This window comes from Salminus brasiliensis, chromosome 8 (genome assembly GCF_030463535.1).
Source record: "Salminus brasiliensis chromosome 8, fSalBra1.hap2, whole genome shotgun sequence".
Lineage (NCBI taxonomy): Eukaryota > Metazoa > Chordata > Actinopteri > Characiformes > Bryconidae > Salminus > Salminus brasiliensis.
The window spans coordinates 12,079,265-12,100,038 of record NC_132885.1 but is presented as its reverse complement, the minus strand read 5'-3'; the positions used below and the strand labels follow the sequence as shown (position 1 = coordinate 12,100,038).

The 20,774-nt window shown below is 37.0% G+C and overlaps 2 protein-coding genes and 2 pseudogenes across 2 annotated transcripts; all 4 read right to left on the bottom strand.

The window, feature by feature from the left end:
• Window positions 1-654: 654 nt before the first annotated feature.
• Window positions 655-2,937, bottom strand: LOC140561254 (uncharacterized; annotated as a pseudogene).
• A 1,317-nt stretch (window positions 2,938-4,254) lies between these two features.
• On the bottom strand, window positions 4,255-6,462 carry LOC140561253 (uncharacterized; annotated as a pseudogene).
• A 1,970-nt stretch (window positions 6,463-8,432) lies between these two features.
• On the bottom strand, window positions 8,433-9,437 carry LOC140561252 (uncharacterized). The gene has a single exon (XM_072686340.1). It carries the CDS (start codon window positions 9,435-9,437, stop codon window positions 8,433-8,435), a length of 1,005 nt encoding a protein of 334 aa, XP_072542441.1.
• A 10,329-nt stretch (window positions 9,438-19,766) lies between these two features.
• LOC140561251 (uncharacterized) lies at window positions 19,767-20,774 on the bottom strand. The gene has a single exon (XM_072686339.1). The coding sequence runs from the start codon at window positions 20,772-20,774 to the stop codon at window positions 19,767-19,769; it is 1,008 nt and encodes a 335-aa protein (XP_072542440.1).

Genomic DNA, 20,774 nt, shown 5'->3' with positions numbered 1-20,774 from the left:
TGAGTGATCCGATCATAATCCAGTCACACTTGGAGGTGTTTACACCTGGTTTCTCATGTGAGCAAATAAAATCTGAATATGATCCGATCACCAAAAACGCATGTGTGCATAAACAATCCAGATTCACATCACTGGCAAAGAGTCTATGGCAGGACAGAAAGAATCATACACCGGACAAAGCAAAGATTCAAGATTCAAGATTCAAGATTCAAGATTCAAAGCTTTATTGTCATATGCACAGTAAGGAAACTAGTTTCCCTGTACAATGAAATTCTTACTTTGCTGCCCACATTGGATGTCATAGAATAAAAGTATAAATATAAATAGACAAATAACAAGGATCAAAAATTAAACATGCAGAGAATATATAAAATAAAAATATAAAATGTAAACAATTTAGAATTATACAGGCTATATACATTGTGCAGGTGTGTGCTACATTAGTTACATTGTAACAGTCTGTAGTAAAGTGGTGTTTGTGCAAAATGAGCTGAAATATAACCATACCAGAACAGTTACATGTGCAAAACGATGTGTGCAGCTGTATGCAGACACAAACAGTCAAGTACAGTAGTGCAACTATTAATGTGCAAAATGATATGAGTTAGTGCAATTGTTATAAATACAGTGATGTCTATGAGGGGAGCCATCAGCTCAACTGTTTAAGAGTCTGATGGCTGTGGGAAAGAAAGAGTTCTTTAATCTGGTAGTCCGGCATTTCACGCTTCTGTACCTCCGACCTGAAGGTAGAAGTGTAAATAGTCCATGTTGGGGGTGGGTGGGATCTTTGATGATGGAGGCAGCTCTCCTGTGGACTCTGAGATTGTAGATGCTCTGCAGAGAGGGTTGTGCCATCTTGGTGATTTTGGTAGCAGTCTTTACCACTCTCTGCAGGCGTTTGCGGTCCCTCACAGTAGTGCTGCCATACCACACAGTGATGCAGCTGGTCAGGATTGATTCAATGATGCAGCTGTAGAAGTTGCTGAGGATTCTGGGTGACATGCCAAATTTCCTCAGCCTCCTGAGGAAGTACAGCCGCTGCTGAGCCCTCTTTAGCACATATGTGGTGTTCAGTGTCCAGGTGAGATCATCACTGATGTGGACCCCTAGGTACTTAAAGCTGCTAACCCTCTCTACCTCAAGGTCCTGGATAAATAGTGGCTGATGAGGTCTCCTCTCCTTTCTCATGTCCACTATCATCAAAACATTAAAAGAAAGTTAAACAAATTGAACAATCCCAAACTCAGTCAGAAGGAGAGAAAAGCTCCTGTACTGCATATTTTTAAGATAAGAATATGTAAATCAATTTCCATATAAACCATGAACCTCACAGTGAACATAAACCATGAAACAAGTTATTGCCAACCATATAACCAAATCAACCATTTTAACTTCCATTGTAACAAAATGTAACAAAATGAAACTAAATATTAAACATTCAATTGTGTGATATTTTACCAAGGAAATGTTCATGAGACTAGGGACGCATTTTGTTTTGGGATATTTACAATTTATATGCAATCACAAGTTTTTTAGTAGACATTAGGATAAACAATCAAGATTCACATCACTGGCAAACTGACAAAAACAAGGCTACTGAAAGACAGACAGACTCATCAAACCGATGAACCAAAAAGTCAAAACAATAAAAGAAAGTTTCACATTTTTAGAAAAGTCTCAAACTCATTCAGAAGATGAGAAACTTAACAAATTAGTCTTCAGTAAAAGCTCCTATATTATCTGTTTGCAATATGAGAATATGCAAATCAATTCTATTTAATAAATTTAAACCAAGTAAATCATAGTATACATACTGTAAAAAGAACACTGTGAATTGTACAGTAATGTGCTGGCAGCAATTACCTAGTACGTTGCTGCAGTAAATTATTCAGTATGCATACTGTAAATTTACTCACAGTACATATGAAAAACTTTGATTGTTATTACAGTAATAATCATGGTACTGTAACTGTTAATACAGCAATAATAATGGCAGTAATGTAACTGTTATTACAGCAAATACAGCACTGATATGGCAATCACATCAAAATGCATTACTGCACTCATTTTAACACTGTAAATTAAGAATGGTAAAATAATTATGCACTGTAAAATTAAAGGATAAAATATACTATAGATTACTATAGATTTACCCGCCACTGAATTTTGACCATGATGTTTTACAGATCGACATGCTGTATTCAGATTCTACAATTAGAATTTGTTCATTATGCAGTAGTAATGCTGTGAATACTACAGAAATGTGTTACAGCACATAAACCATGAAACATGTTATTGCTCTCTTTGTATTTATATTCATTTTAAAGTTGAATAAAAACAATTAAATAAACAAACAAACATGGCACTTTTTGGCACTTTTGCCAAACATGAACTGCTCCCTGTCGGAACAATGACTGACTGACACCCATGTTAATGGTTGTCCCAGAAGAGGACAAAGAAAAGAAGGTGTAGAGGATATATCCATTCATGTCAAAACTCATATTCGCAAATTTAGCCATGATTTCATCCAATAAAATCCCATCTGAGCAGAGGAAGTGAAGCAGTGCCTATACTGTGATGCCTGTGATGATCACCTGTATCTGTCTCTGGAGGTGAGGAGAGGAGACACCACTTTCCTCCACATTCTTCATATGTCTCCACAGGTAGAGAACAGTTGCAAAACTTGATGTCAACATCACACAAAGACTCACTTGATGAATTAGATGCTGCATAAAAAATTTAATCTGTCAATTTCATAAGCTACATCTACAGCCATCCAAAACAAAACACAAGATTACATTTAAGAACAAAACAGAATAAATCATAGCTCTTGTGCTTTAGTGTTTCTTTTAAATCAGATAAGGAATGAAAGCTGAGGCGGAACAATCTGGCAGAGGAAAACATATTCTTTTAATGGCAGGAGGTAACACTGGTCATCATCAGATAAGAAATAACATATAATATATCCCAATCCAGATATGACTTCCATTGGACAAACTCATAGAAAACAATAAATAAGCAACATTAATTCATTACAGTGTTGAACGCAACAAGGGATCCCACTAAAACATTGAGAAGTTTGTGTTGCTCCTTGCAGTGAAACACAAAAAACATGTTTAAAAGAAAGCCGACAGCAGAGAGTGGTGCATTCACTGAAACAAAGGTTTTAGCTCTCATTGAAACATAGCTCTTTCCCTTCTGGAAAGCTCGGTTTTATCACTGACCTGCTTGAGTCCGAAGGGACATAGTGTCTGACCGGGGAAGCCAGTTCACGTCAAAGGTCGTGACCAGGGTATGTGTGCAAACACGCACACACACAGACAATTCAAGGGAAAGAGGGGAGGGCACTGGGAGCTTAGACAGTAGGGAAAAAAAACATGGGAGAAACACACAAAAGAGAAAGTCAAATTATCCAGCAGTGGGCAGCTGAATATAATATATAGCCTTTTGCCCAGGTGTTGTGCATTGGGCTTGATTTGTGGCCTGCGTGACAACCTAGAGCTACCCCTTACACTGTGTCACTGTGTGATGTTATGTTAGTTTTGGTTACGTGTGCAGGGAAGGAAGTTAAAGAATATGACTAATTAGACTAGTATTAAACATATAAAACAGAGAAAACCTTGATTAAGAAGGTGACCTCTATTACTATGTATTTAATGTACCACATTTAAAAAGGTAATTCAGCTTGATCCACTCTGCACATACTAGTTACAACAAGAAGCCATTTTCTGTAAAAATGTATATATATGTTTAACTCTTTACACAATTAAGGTTTAAGAGTAACCAGAGTATTCAAACCAAATCATTGATCAAGATATTACAAGAGGTAAATAAATAGTACATTAAAGTAATGCTGCAAAAACTATAAACATTTGTTACAGTGCATAAACCATTAAACATGTTATTGCTCACTTTGTATTTGCATTCATTTTATAGTGGAATAAAAACAAAGAATATAAAACGAACAAACAAACCATATTAACAGGAAAACCTTAAAGCTGGTAATATGTTTAAATATTGAACATTATGTGTATGTGATATTTTTCCATGGAAATGATACTCAGGAGACATTGTGTATTGGGATATTTGCAATATTTAATGTTAATATCAAGCCAATTATAAAGTTTACAATCTGTAAACTTTGCAACATCAGGTTCAATATAAATTTATATTACAGAATATTCTTTACAGCAAATGTTTTACATACATGAAACAATTGATGAATAGTTACAGTCATTTATTCAGGTAGTAAAATTAGAAACCGAGAGTCTGGCAAAGTTTTTGCCAAACATGAATGGCCCCTTGCCGGAACAATGACTGACTGACACCCATGTTAATGGTTGTCCCAAAAGAGTACAAAGACATGAAAGTGTAGAGGATATAGGCATTCATGTCAAAACCCATGTTGACATATTTAGCCATGATTTCATCTATTAAAATTCCATCTTAGCAGAGGAAGTGAAGCAGTGCCTGTACTGTGATGCCTGTGATGATCACCTTTATCTGTCTCTGGAGACGAGGAGAGGAGACACCACTCTCCTCCACATTCTTCATATGTCTCCACAGGTAGAGAACAGTTGCAAAGCTTGATGTCGACATCACACAAAGACTGAACGAGAAAAAGACTAATCTGGTCCAGAAGTTCGTTAATTTTTAAACTGTTTACAAACATTGAATTCCACAGTTCCTCCACCATTTCACTTGATACATTATATGCATGGTAATATTTTAGACGTGCCACTGAATAAGCTACATCTACAGCCATCCCAAACACATAGAAGACTGCATTTAAGATCAAAGCAGAATAAATTACCGCTCCTATATTCCTCTTAAACCAGATGAAGAATGAATGCCGAGGAGGAACAATCTGGCAGAAGTAAAACATATTTGTCCAATGGCAGGAGGTAACACTGGTCATCATGGTATACATCATAACATTCAAAATCAGATCTGACATGACCAATAATGTGTACCAGTCCAAAACCACCTCACATAAGAAAAACTCATAGAAAACAATAAATAAGCAACAAAAATGAATAATCATGTTGCACCCAACAAGTAATCCCAGTAAAACCTTGAGGAGTTTTTTCAGTTGCTCTGCTCCTTGTGGTGGAAAGACCATGCAGAAGATAAAAAACATGTTTAAAAGAATGCCGACAGCAGAGAGTGGCACATTCACTGAAACAAAAAAGGTTTTAGCTTTCAAATCTTAACTCTCTGAATCACGAATGATTATCAAACAGAAGGTTTACCTCATTATCTAACAGGTGTAGGGGGCGGCAATGTCTTACATTTTGACTATTTATTCAAAATAATCAGATAAATGTATGAAAGATCTTCTGTGGTGTACGTAATTCTTCCTATTTGTATTTACAATGCAAAATACTCACATTGGTAAAACACACTAATGATTTTCAATCACTTGTGTGGCCTGCTGTTTGAATGGACACCCAAACATGAGACAGAGGTTTGGGCACAAAGTTTGGGCACGGCTAGTAATACAGCTTGTTAATGAATATAAAGGAATTCTAGTTCTATACGATAAGTCAGGGGACTTTAAGGGCCATGGCAAAACTTTCAGCTTGCGCCTTTTGAGGTAGTCTGTCATCCTGCTGTAAATCCATCCTCTTCTTCGATCATCAGCTTTTTTATGAGACATATGGTCACTCGACTGTACAGAAGCATTGCCATTTGAATGGGACTCTTTGGAGCAAATAAACACTTGTGATGATGAATTCTGTGGCTAGGATGTATGCAAGATTTTCGTCTGATGATTCTTCCAACGGTAGAACAATGCAACACCACTCCAGAGTCTGATAAATCTTCCTATGGGTCTTTTGCAGTCTAACAGGAGTTTTGAAATGCCTTTCTAACTGTTCTGTCTGCTCTTCCAGAGCTCAACATAACCTCCTTTCCTGCATTTTCTTAAGTACATTATAAACAGAGAAAACAACTGCCTGGTTTTAGTTTTTCTTCTGCTTTGTGGCCAACAATTATTTTAAAGTCCAGTGTGCTGGGCAAGGTCTCAGAGATTGTTGGGACAAGGATTGAGGAGTTAGAATACATATAAACTTAGAAATGTGCATTGCCTTTCCGGACAATGTTTGTGAACAAGCCATAGCCCTATCAAGCCAGTTAAGGTCTGACCCCTTGGTAAAAGTTATCTAAGAGCTTAAGTCTCATGCCTTAAGTCTCATGAGTTTGATGGTTTAGCTGGTCTATGATCATTATCAACTTAATCAAGCTAGTTGCAAGCTAGATCAAGCATGTTGGTTGAGCAGTGCGACCAGTCTGGTTCATCAGCATGACCAGCATGACTGGCAAAACTGGATCAACATACCAAAACCAGCTACCAGCAAAATGTAGCTTGACGTCTTGAGTTGTATTGAGGTCTTGAGTTGGATTTTTCAGCAGGGGTAGAGCTTCATTCTTATCTAGGGAATCCGTTGAAGTGCTGCTCATGTATAGGGCAGAGTTTGTGTGTGTGAAATAAAACATTAAAGGCTATTTCCTAAATATTTCAGTATTTCAGAACAAGAAGCCTGCATGTATAAGATTACAGCAATGCCACAGGACATGAGGAATTCAACAAATGCTCAATGGCCTCTATTGTAGGTGTGTTTCAATGTTTCTGTTCTTCTCTTTGTTTCTAACAGAGGTATAGTCCATGGAATCAACTGTATGATGCAGAAATGCCTGATAGAGATACTAGATGGCAAAGCTGGAGTATTCCTTCAATGGAAGTGATTAGCATTAAGACGTGTGAAACATTTCAACCACTAGATGGAGTTGTGAAACCAGTGGTTAATATCTATAATTATCAATATTTGTATAAATCAGAATTAGAATCAGATTCAGAATCTTTATTCGTCAAATTTACTTTGGGTGTAGGTCTGTGTCTGGGTGTAAGTTCTACCAAAATAAATAGCCACTGATTAAAAAAGCCATCTTACACCTATACACACACATCATTCTTCTGGAATCAACAGTTTGTCCTGCTTTTGTTGGAGTAACTGTCTCTACTGTCCAGAAAAGGATTTTTATTAGATATTGGAGCACTGCTGTGAGATTTTGATTGCACTCAGCAACAAGAGTGTTTGTGAGGTCAGGATGTTGGCACCATCAGCAACAGGTGCAACCTAAAGTAGTTAAGTGCTAGAATAAAATGGGTGTTCACAGACATTTGCATATATTTATATAAAATTTGGATATATGCATAAGAATATATACATACATATTATAATAGACAGTTTGGGAGATATAGTACAGATAGGAATAATAGTTATTTAAATAACTGTGTGTCTATTGGTGTACAGACATGTACATAAAATAGGCACTTATTTTAACTTGTAAAATTGTAAATCCAGGACCATTTTTTGACAGTGAAGTACAGTGTAGTAACCTCTTTGTTATGTTTTGCTGCAAATGCCAAAAAAAGAGAAGATGCCTATGATAGTCCTGTCTCGGTAGATAGAAAAAAGGAAAATGTGATGTTGCTGTCCTTCATGGTCTTTATGTGTCTCCAAAGGTACAGAGAGTCACAGTTTAATACAATCTTAAATATACAATACTAATGCATAATTATTATAAACACGTTAAAGAGGCCACACAGCTGTACCAGAGAATTTCTAGGAAGATTTAATAATGCCTTGGTTGGTAAAGGATGCTCGAGGATGCTTCCAAGAGATACTAAAATGTAATAGTATCATATGGAGCTTTGTGCAAAAGCTTTTCTACAGACAATGCACTTCAATACAGAATAGCACAAAAATGTTACAAATATGTAGTGTTGTTATAAAACAACACTACACATTGTTTTATGCTTTTCCACTGCAGTTGTAGGACTTTCTGACAGTGGCTTATGTACACTTTTGAGATCAGTGAGTGTAAACTTTACTCAGCCAATGTTTACAGCCAACTTTACAGCCAATTAGCACTTAGCCTAAAACCTATTTACTATTTTTTAATTAATATTAATTTTCATTTCAAAATTAAAGTAAGCTCCTGCATAAAGCAAAAAATGTCATTTGTTAGCTTATAAGCTATTTACATTTAGATAAAATCTGGACATTAAAAAAGTCAAGATGTCATCTCTAGCCATACTTAGGTAAACTATCCAGACAAATCGTGGGCTGAATTTGCATTTGTAAAGTACTGGTGTTTCCACTGAGAGTCTGATAAATTATCACAAGTTGTTTACATAAACTCTATTGTAAGAGATCCCAACACCAGCCCTGGGAACCCAACTTTATACACATTGTGCATTTTCCATTTAGAACACTTGATTCAACTCATTACCTGTTAAGCAAACTCACTGTGGACTGAATCAGGTGTCCTAGAGCAGGAAAAACTGGAAACATTCAGGAATGGGATCAGCAGTGGGATTAGGAACCTTGGTCTATTGCATGTAACGAGTATGTATTATCACTAGTTCAGTCATTCAGGGTTGTGAAATATTGCACAAGTTTTTGCCATGCATTAACTGCTCGCTGTCGGAATATTGACTGACCAGCACACAAGTTCAAGGTTGAACACAAGGTGTACAGAGAGATAACAGTACTATATATGTGTCGATCTGGATCAAAATTGCTTGGTAATGTCAATCGAAGGGGTCCATCAGATATTATCCAGGATGAACAGATTATTTGCAAGATGGCCTGTACGATGCCCGTGATCGTCACCCTCATCTGTGTCTGAAGACGAGGAAGGGAGAAGGATCTGCTGCTGTCCTTCATGCTCTTCATGTGTTTCCGTAGATAGAGAATGGTCGCACAGTTTGATGCCAACATCACAAAAAGACTGAGCAAGAAATAAGGAAATCTTATCCAATACTGTATCACATATAAATCAAACAGCCTACGATACTTTGCAGATGTCGCATTCTGTTGTGTGTCTGGGAGGTTGGGATTTGCAGCAGCAATATTCTCAGGAAAATTATGGATTTCAGAAAAATATAAAACGCTGCTGATGAAGCCAGACAAAAAGAAGAGTCTATCCATGATCAGAGCAGAGTAAACAAATTCTCTGATGTTCTCCTTCAACCAGATGAAGAACGAACGCTGAGCTGGAACAATCTGGCAGTAGTAGAACACACTCAGCCAAAGGTGGGAGGTCACGCTGGTCCTCATGGTAAACAACATAACTTCCTCTATAATGTGGTAGATTAAGAACTCGGCTGATTCTGGGGCGAAAATGACATCTCCATTCTGAACAAAAATAAGTATGCAGACATGAACAGCAATGCTGCACTCAATCAATAAACCAAGCAAGATTTTCAGAGGCTGCTTCAGATGCTCCGGCCCTTGTTGTGGAAAGACCATACAGAAGATAAAAAACAGGTTCATAAGGATGTTGAAAACAGCCACAAACACATTCACCAAAGCAAAAGCTTTGGAACTCATTCTAAAAAGGTCAACCCCAGAGGCATTTGGAGCCATTTTTGCAAATGTAGTCCTCAGAAGTCCATCATATATGTTCTCTACTGGTAAAATGGTGCCGTTTTCTAACCCATGTCTAGGGAACTAGGGCTTTTCTAGTAACCTTTCTGCATGAATTGCATGATTGATCACTGAGCAGTGATACGCCCCTTCTATTCAAGGGAACAAACAGGTCAGTGAGTGCACATCTGCATTCTTTACAGCACTGGCTGTCTGCCTGAATTCTTACCTGTATTTGAATATTAAGTACCTTGACTTTTTTTAACCACCTCATTTTCCAATATATGTCTGACATGTCGGTTGAATCTGTACAGGGTTGTACCCATACCTTGTTTACATCAGTATCTGACATTACCAACACTATTGTAATGCGTAATGCTAAACTAAAGAGATTTTAGAATGTCAGGATTTCAGTTGAAAGGCTGCATGTCTTAGCCACGGTTTCTTTTATCTGCAGTCCCCTTAGAATCCAACATTAAAATGACCCCTTTTTGGGTTCTTTAGTGAAGTGTGTGAGAATCAGGTTATGTATCTCAACATAGCCCAGTAGGTTTCATTGCACTTGGATTTGTAATGCAAATTGACCTTGCTTAAGACGGTGGTTTAAACTTGGGACACATGTAGACTGACTCAGACCCGCCCTTAACTGATATACCAACAGCTTTAATGTATGAATTGTTTCTTTTTAAATGACTTCTAAGCTTCTGTGATTGTTTCTTTCACTTTTGCTATGGCAGAGCTCCCAGCCATACAGTTTGTTACAAAAAGAAATGATGGACAGAAAAAAGTGTTATGTGAAGTAAATGCAGGAAAGAAGCAACACAACTTGAAACAGTTCACTTTGTTGTATTTTGGCTTCCATATAGTTTGTTATGCAAGTATACAAGTATGATCACAACTCTTGAAAACTTACTAAACCTTCAACTGATTAAAAACTGATCACAAAAAAAAAAAAAATTGTGACTTTCTCTTAAACACTGCATTTACTGTGTGTAATGCCTGAGTTCTGACCTCCAAGCTGCAGTTTTTCCAGAATAAAAGGGTTTTAGAATGATATGCCAGGATTGTTGCTCATAGCAAGACAAAACTAAAAATCTCTAACATTTTAAGACTCAGTTCATCCCCTCACAACCCAGAGACTATACTTTCTCAAGACTATACTTAGACTCATATTAAGCAAGTTGTAAACATTTCTGGCTCATTTTCATGGACAGTGTTTACGTGCAGACAATTAAACAACTTAATTATTTCGTAAAATTTACAGATGACAATAAATGTCTGTAAATTAAAAAATAAACAGTTCTTGGATAAGACCATGTAATGTCTTGTAAAATTAAAACAGTGTGGAGACTTAATGGAACTTTATGTTCATATGGTTAGTTTAAAGGGACCATGCAGTATGACAGTACTCTAAATAAAAAGCTGTGGTGTTTAAAGAGTTTAATTTCAACACATTTTCTAACAATCCAATAATGGCAAAACTGATTAACGTACAGCACTGAAGTCCAGTCCCATACCTCATTACAATAAAACAAAAAACTGCTGAAATTAAAACTGGACCTTTAAGCTAAGCCCTTCATGATTACATTAATGAACAAAGAAAGGGCACTGTATTTAAACTATTTTACCATAAAGGTCACATAAAGTACATTGCCCTTCAGAAGTATTAGAATGAAATAGACATTTGTATGTTGTGTGTTCATAACCAGCCTTTAGAATGAAAATAAAAATATATCTTGTAAATGTGACATTTTGCAGATACTTGGTTTTGATAGTGTTCATATGCAATTGCAATAAGTTCATATCAGATTTCTAAGCAGGAGAGACAACCTAATACACAAAACAAAAAAGAAAAACTAATTTCTACCATAAATAGTAAACTTGAGGGTGGTGTATTATGAGAATAAAGAATTAGTCTTTCAGAATTGAAAATAAAAGAAGAATCTTTTTCCAAAGGTGAACAACCCGCTGCCTAAGCATTGACTGACCAACACACACATTAATGGTTGTTCCAAAAGAGTAAAAACATATAAAAGTACAAAGGATATGGCGATCCATATCAAACATGATAGGTAATTTAATTCTAAGGAGTGCATCAAGTGTCATCCAGGCTGAGCAGCAGAAGTAAAGGAGAGCCTGTGAGATGCCTGTGATGGTCACCCTCATCTGTTTTCGAAGATGTGGAGAGGAGATGTAGCTGTTGCTGCCCTTCATGTTCTTTATGTGCTTCCACAAATAGAAAATAGTCGCACAGCTTGCTGCCGACATTGCACAAAGATTGACCAAATTTAGACAGAATCTTATCCAAAAGTTTATCAGCACTATTTGAGACAGTAAAATACTTGTTGCAAACATTTCCAATGAATTTACATTTGTGTAATTGACAATTTCAATATATTTAAAATATGTAGAAAAGTAAACAGCAGTGTCTGCAACATTTATGACCAATCCCAACAGAATGTAGACTTTGTCCAAGATCAGAGCAAAGTATATGAAGAGTTTAATATTCTTCTTCAACCAGATGAAAAAAGAGTGTCGAGCAGGAACGATCTGGCAGTAGTAGAACACATTGAGCCAAAGAGAAGATGTGACACTGGCCCTTACAGAAAACAACACAAGATCTAGGACAACATAAGTAAATACAATATTTGATGCAGAAAATGTAAAAAACAGAAAATCCCTTAAAGCCCAAAGAAGGCTGCAGACATGAAGAGCAGTGTTGAATCCGAACAGTGATCCTAGTAAGACTTTAAGAGGTTGCTTCAGCTGTTCTGACCCTTGCCCAGGGAAGGTCATACAGAAAACAAAATAAATGTTCACAATGATGCTAACTACAGCGAGAGGAACATTCACTGAAGCAAAAGCCGTGGAACTCATTGTAATTGCTGAAACTGATGTGACGTTGAGAAACATTATTTCCGGATGACAAATAAGCAGTTAAATGCTTTCTGGAGGCTCGTTCCTTTTGAAGCAGAGTGTAGAACTTTTTTTCAGCAGAGACGCCCTCAGGGTTATTGTCAGCTTTCTTTACTTTTTCTTTTTCAGATCCCTCCCGAATGTTCTCGAGTCCGTCATATATGCTCTCTATTGGTAAGGAGGTGTCTCCTCCTTAATAACACACCCTCCAAAAAGGCAAAGTGTTCGACCCAGACAATGTGGCAAAGTTGCTCACGGTTTTCTTCACGGTTGACTGCGTTCATACAAAAACTTGACATTACACAAGTCCTAAGGTAAGGATTCCAGGTATGTTACTAATCATCCTTCAAGCTCAATTTTGGAGAATAAACAGACATACTGTATTATGTTTTGCGCATATTTCAATGGGAATTATACAATGGAGTAAACCTGGTCAGATCAAGACCTGAAAATCCAATCAATGATATAAGGCATTTCAAAAAGTGTATGATAAAGTACAAATACTCCAAATCTTTTTTGCTTGTTTGTTTGTTTGTTTTGTTTTGCTACAGTGAAATAGTACATGCACTGTCCAATGGTGTCGATGACATTTCCAACAACACAGAGAAGCTCTTCAATAATAGGAGACCGGATTGAGGGCATGGTCTTGGCCTCATTCATGAAACAGCTACAAATTTCTCGGGGTTTGCCTTACTGAGGTTCTCTGATAGTCCCTCAACTCCTCCTAGAGGGTCAAAAAGACATAATGATACTTACATTTCCTGATAAACCTGAAGAAAGTTCTTCAGATGAATACACATTGAGCACATATAATCGGGAATGATCTGTGCTGTTTCACTGTCATTGACTCAGAATGTGGGTCAGTAGGTAACATAAATGACCAGGCTATTACTGGGGTTCCACAAAACGCTCGTTAAAGACATTTATGATGAGTTGTGTCTAAGGAAAGTCAGCAGTATCCATAAAACCCCACACACCCATTTTGTATTTGCTTTACCTTTCTACTTTCAACATCTCACAGAAAACGGGAATGCAAATAATGGATTGACCTACACATTGCTGATGTATAGAAATTCGTCTCCTAAAATGGCAACTTTCAAAATCTCCTATAAACCATTTATATACGGGATGGAGAGAGTAGAAAGTTAGAAAGTCAGATCAGACAATTACAAAGCAAGAACAAATTTGTATTTGACACTACAAACGTGGCATTGTAAAGCTTGTATGACAGGTGTCCTGAGGTCAACCAGTATTACTCACTGTCATTTTATGAATATGCAGTGAGTTTATGGGGTCAGATCATATATGTCATTTGTTCCAGTCATTCATGACAATTTGCACAGGAGAGCTTTATTATGGTGTCACTATTAAACCTGAGTCGAAATGTCCACCAAATCCACACCTGCTATTTGGATGCAACTCTGAGGTGTGAATTTGGTGATTGTGTAAGCCAGCTCATCTTACTGAGATATGAAAACTTTGTAATGTATACGTCTCAGTTGTTTTTACAATGCAAATCGCACCCACTGGAAAGAAGCACGAGTGATTTAGGACATTCAGAGTGCTCTTTCACATCAATGATCAACAACACGGGACTGCTTTCTCTCTTTCAGTAACTGTGCTTTTTTTCCAACTATTTGGAAACACGTCAATGTAACTTGCAACAGAATTATACACCAAGCAGTTTATTAGGAACACCTGTACAACTACTATTTTTTGCGATGATCTAAATATCCAGTCATGTGGCAGTGTAATGCATGGAATCATGCAGATGCAAGCCAGCAGCATAATATAATGTTCACATTCAGAATACTGAGACACACAACGTGGTAGGGTCAGAATTTTGTGCAAAACTGTCATCCTCAGCTAAGAGGAACAAACCAAGAACCACCAGGCACGAACTGGAAGCTGCTGGAACACCAGTGTCGCACTCTACAGTCAACACATGTTTTGCACACTTGTTGAGAAAAGGATAAAGCAGGCAAGCACTAAGGTTTTGAAAAGTTTTTTAATGGTTCTAAAATATGTGGACAGGCTTAAATTCTGGTCAGTGCCAGGAAATCAACACATATAGCTGAACTCTACCACCCAGAAGCTTGTTGATGGCAATTATTGGGGTGGTGGGTCACTCTCAACACTGTAATGACACTGACAGTCATGGTGCTGGTGTGTTAATGTGTGTTGTGCTGGTACGAGTGAATCAAACTCAGGAGCGTGTGTAAGAACAGTTTAAGGAAAGCACTGAAAGACCAATATTGGCATGATGTTCATACCCATGATGACTGTACTGTATGTACAACCACAACTGTATTCATCATGCAATGTGATGGCCTTTCTTTTACAGTGTTCTTCCTATCTAGTAATCATATTACCTGCTGTATAATCCCCTGATTTACAGCATTTGTTTCATATTCATGAGAAGGAATGGTTATAGACTTTATGGTATATAGCTTAGTATGGAAATAACATAATTTCAACGATCAGTCGTTGGTGATAAGACTTCATTTTGGTTGAACTAAACACTGGAAAAAATGTTGTACATTCAAAGAAGTTATTTGCAATAATAACACAATGCCCAACTGATTTTACTTTCATATGTCCATTCCTTCTACCTGGAATCGGTAATGATTAGTGAAACTTACAGGCCGTCACTCCTGTGACAGATATGAAAATTTTATGCAATGCCTTACATCTGCTTCCATGTGGATTTACATTGGAAATTGATCAGACCAGACAAATTTGTTGAAGGATCATACTGCACATAAGAGCTTATCCTCTCAGTCCACTGTGAGCCCTTCATACCACCACCTTGATTTTGTTAATGTGCTCACGGCAATTCATGAAAAAAGAATCAATTACTGGTAGTGATGAGTACAAATCAGGATTCTCCTGCCCCTCTGCATTCGTATGACGATACCACCCAATGGAAGTTATACGAGTTATATACGAATACGTGCACCTTTATCCTTTATCCTTTAAGTTACTCTCCAGACTATGTAAAATGACACTGAGAAAATACCAGGCAAAACATGCACACCTACTATGATCCTAATTTAAACTGCACAAAAAAAGGAAAAGAAAGAAAAAATTACTTTCTCATTGTTGGGAAAACAATCTACTGGATCATGTATCCCCCTGCCCCAGCCACATGCAGTATGTCGCAGCATGATTATGGCGTCTGCAACAGCACCCATGAAGCAAGCAGTAGTTGTATTGACACAGTTGAGGCAGGCTACATGTGCTAAATTGATTTATTTGGGCTTTTCCCATGTTTGTAGTTGGGGCAGGCAGAGGCAGGAATATAACAAACACAAACATACTTCAAATTCCAGAAAACAAAGCCAGCTTAAAAAGCCAGCACAGAGGCTTCGCTAAGTCACGCTGAAAGCCAGGAGCTTCAAAGGAGTCCTAATGAGTCCAGGCATGAGCTTCAGTTGAGTCTGGTGTATAATGTCAGATGAGGGGCAGAGCTTAAGCCAAAGCACATGGTCTAGCCATCTGCAGAACCCTCTGAGGCCAGAAGGGGCAGCCATTGTTACAAGTGGCGTCAGTACTGCAGAGATTGCACTCATTGCAAATAATTTATCGGATAGAATCTGCTCTTAAGACGCTAGAATAATACAAAGTATTAATATAAGGGAATTTGAAACAGGCATGTTAGTGTGAAAAATATGACAAGCTTCCAACCGATGAACAGTACTGGCGCCAGAAGCTGTAATCCTGTATTCACCATGCATACACCATTCTTACTTGAACATTAAGCTGTGACAACAGCACATTATTTGGATTTTTTATTGAATAATGTGTCTGAGAATAAGCTCCACTTTACACTCATAATGTTATGATGCATTATATTTGAGGGCTAAAGATTGGTGTTAATGTCTATCTATAGGTCACTGCAAGTTCAACATTTCTGGTGCTTAATCGTGATTGCTGGCAATGATGGATTTAGCTTTTCTTGTATGTTAGCAAGCAAATAAACAAAAAATCGGAATGAACTTCAAATAGTAGGAAAACTATTTTACTGTTTAATCTGTCTGTTCAATCTACCTGTGCCAAAATGCCAAATTCAGAGAGTAAGAATAAAAACAGGTAGTTGGGTTCTTGTGCATACTATGAAATGTATTCCTGCCGGCACCACTGTTGAACAGCACAGAGTTGGTATTCAATAACAATCTAACAATCTTTGGGAGAATGGAACATAACAGAAATGCACTGGGCATTTTGGTTAATTTCAGATTAAACACATTAATTAAACAATTAGATTAGACACGTATAGCTAGTTACACATTGCACATGTTTTTTAAAGGAGCCCTAAAATAGAAAACTGTATTTTTTTGACATTGTTGAATAATGGAGAGTTCAAAACATGGAAGTGACCATGAACAACCTCAAACACTTTTGTACATTCTGCAGAAAGTATAGCTGCATACACTTCATAATTCATTCTTCTACTTTTGTCAATATATTATAACTCAGTATAAGGACTCAGTTTCATTGCCAGCCATATATGTCCATGCTATAACAGTGCCTCCATCATGTTTGATAGAGGAAGAATTCAGTGATTATCTTCTTCAATCACCTCTTTTTTGCTGAGATCACCAGAAAATATTTTTTTGACATAAGACCATAATAGTTTTCTCTACACATATAGTTGGGGTCACTATGTCTGGATATATCAGTATGATCATGGAACACCCAGCGTGATGTTTACAGAGCGCTATTTAACAACATAGTTAAGCTTTACACAAACATAAATTTGTTTGGCATATGCTGTCAGGATTTTTTGAATGGCTCTCTTGCTGTATTAAAAAAGGCTGCCAGTATGTTTGTGACTTTGCCAATGACCATTCGCTCTATATGATACTCAGTTTGATGACTTTTACTTTGTCACTCACTAATGAAAGCATTTGCTGTTAGACTTCTTTTAAAGACTTTTGCTAGACCTCATATTGCACAAGAACATTCAACCCATGTAATATCTGTGCATTAATATCCCCAAAATCATTTTTATTTATTGTGTTTCTCACATTTATTTATTACATTTATTTAGAAAATTTTCTGCTGGCATGTTTATTGCCATATGACAACGTTGTGAAAATGTAAAATGTCAAATTCAAATCACTCAATTGTAATGGTGAACCAGCCATGGTCTACTTGAACAGCCATAATTATTAATACACCCAACAAAATCTGACTTCAAGGAAGGCACATGTACAGTAAAAAGCTGTGGAACCCGTTCAATGGAGAAAACATGGTATTCAATTGCATTAAAAGCCAGCTTGACGGGATGTGGAAAGTCCTTTCCTTCCTTTATAAGAGACTCTCCCCACAAAAATAGAGCTGCTCAGAGTTCTTACTCGTTTCCTGATGTAGCTCTTTCTTACTTACAAATCTCATTCCATCTGTATTTGCAATGCAAATTAACACTGTTAATTCTAGGTTATTTTTCAATGCTCTAGGGTAATGGTGTTATGAACTGAAAGCATGCCAGAGCACTTTGACATTAACCACCCCATAAACAAACCAGTAATGTAGCGTGAACAAATTTGGTGCTTTTACACTTCTACAGTTATCAGTACACTTCTCAGTACAGTTCTGAGGTTAAATAATCACCCATGCACTTTGCTGGCCAATTCATCCAGAACAGAGGGAGGTTTATGAAAATGTGAAACCTTAAAAATATAGTTTATGTGACCATAAAACTAATATAATGGCTCTGCCTAATATAATGCCTCACCAATGAGCTCATAACAAGTAACACACTGAAAATGACTTGACTGGGCTGCACATGTGAAAAATATAAGATTTATATTTCAGTATAGCTGATTGTTGTTTTTAATCAGCTCTATTAGTTATTTTATGCTATAATGTAAATGCATACTTAATGTTTGTCATAAGTGGATATTATAATTCCTTCCAGACAATTTTATTTTCTATCATGATCCAGTATCCAGTGTTTTAGTCCCATAGCAAAGGCAATTAAACAAACACAGTAATGACTTACTTTGTGTTGTTCACATTAAAAATGTTTATTGAACATTAGTTTGTTGAACATTTTAAACATAACATGCTTCATCCTGCAAAATATGCTAAATAAAAGGTAGAACTTTATTTTACAGTCCTTATTACTATTGCTTGTTATACATATAACCTATTAATAGATTTCTTTCTGATTTTGAGAATAAAGTCTGTTACAGTAGTAGTTTTATGTTTAGAGTACATGTCTGAATTTTCAAAGTAACTTTACATGCACATTTGAAGTAATTACAATATAAAACAAAAATCAATAAATACATTGTGTACATATGTGCACTGTAAGATAGTATTACCAGAAGGAGCACCACAAAACACTATATTACAGCATAACTGTTCAGTCTACAGCCTACTTCCATCACAACTGGGTTACACTGCACACAATATATGCAATCTGTAGCTGCTGGAATACTTCCCAGACTATATGGTTGCAGATCTACAGCAACCAGACAATTGCGTATAAAACATGAAATATAAAATATTAGATAGAAGACTCAAAGTCAATATAAATTATAGAGAATGGGTACACATCCTACTTGGGAAATATTAGAAATACATTCACACAGATGGCCCAGATGATTGCAGTAGTTATTATTAATGTTAATGTTATTGGTTAATGAAATACTGTACCTTGCTTTATATGTTTGATTGATACTGCCAAAAAAGTAGTGCTGCATGATGTTGTGAACCATAACATGAAACAGACATATGAATGAGTAGTGTTGAAAGAGCAATCAATTTCATTTAATTGTGCATGGAAAGTGTGGTCTGATGATAATGTGATCTCAGAGATAAGGCTACACCACATCTTTGTTGTCAGTTACTAAGTAAAGGCAAATTCCTTTATGCTACAGGGTAATCTAATGTCCTTGCTTTCTATTCCCTTTCTATTCCCTCTCTATTCCCTAATGATTTGGTTTTATGTAAGGTCTGAAATCATTGAATGTCAAAATTAATGACTGAGAAATTATTAATGATAGAAATGCTGAGATGTGTATATGGTTCTTTACAGAAATGTGTACTTGTTTCTTTACAGAAATGTGTACATGGTTCTTTACTGAAAATGATTGTATAGAGCATCAGTACATACTGTTATGAGTTCATAATCTTGAACCCTTTTCACTAAGAGTGCATAGCTACCCTGGCAGCAAGGCTGAGAAAGGTAGTCTCAGTGCAAACTCTCTCTCAATGTAGTTGCCTAATTATTGTCCTTCTGATCACAAATAACTCACTGTCTAAGAAGAGGTGTGGCGGTAAACATTGGTATTTGCTCTTTCATGAAAAGCTTTCTTTATCAAACATTGATGCACATGCCCAAGCAAAAGCATAGACAGGTAAAAGAAGCTTTGTTTGGTTTCCCAAATGTGGCTAAATCGCTCAAGCTTCTTCTCTTTTCTCCTCTTTGGAACATCTGCTCAAACAAGTGTAAAGATTACGTTTTTGAAGCAGCTTTTCCCAAACATTGATTGCACCCTGGCGAAATATTGACTGACCAAAACCCATGTTAATGGTTGTCCCAAAAGAGTATAACAAAATAAGTGTGCAGATAATGTGCTGCTGCAAACCAAAGAATGAAGGCATGAGGATTGAGATAAATTCATTAACCACAACTGAAGACGAGCAAAAGAAGTAAAGGAGAGCCTGTATGATGCCCGTGACGGTCACTCTCATTTGCCTCTGAAGATGAAGAGAGGAGAAAGATCTGCTGCTCTCCTTCATGCTCTTCATGTGTCTCTGCAGGTAGAGAATAGTCGCACAGCTTGATGCCAACATCACACAAAGACTGACTGAGAAATAGCCTAACTCTAGCCGCAGCGTATTAACCAGTAGACTTCTGTTTGAGTTAGTGTTGTTCTGCTTTGTAAGTTCGACAGCAGCATCGTTTGGAGCACAGTTTCCAGACTGTTTAAGGAGAGACACAACAGTTGCTATGAATCCATACAAAAAGAAGATTCTGTCCATGATCAGAGCAGAGTATATGAAGACTCTAATGTTCTTCTTCAACCAGAGGAAGACAGAATGCTGAGCTGGAACGATCTGACAGTAGTAGAACACGTTAAGCCAAAGGGTTGAGGTGATACTGATCCTCATGGTAAACAACATAACCGCCGCTGTAATATCGTAGATTAGTGCATTGAATGATAACATCAGATCAAAGAAGACAGCCAGAAGAGTGAAGACATGAAGTGCGATGTTGCTCCCAACAAGTGATCCCAGTAAAACACTGAGAGGTTGTTTCAGCCGCTCTGTTCCTGGTTGCGGAAAGACCATGCAGAAGATAAAAATGATGTTCAAAAGCATGCTGGGAAGGGAGAGTGTGATGTTCACTGAAGCAAAAACTACATGATTCACTTCAAGGCCATTCCAAGAATAATAGGGAGACAT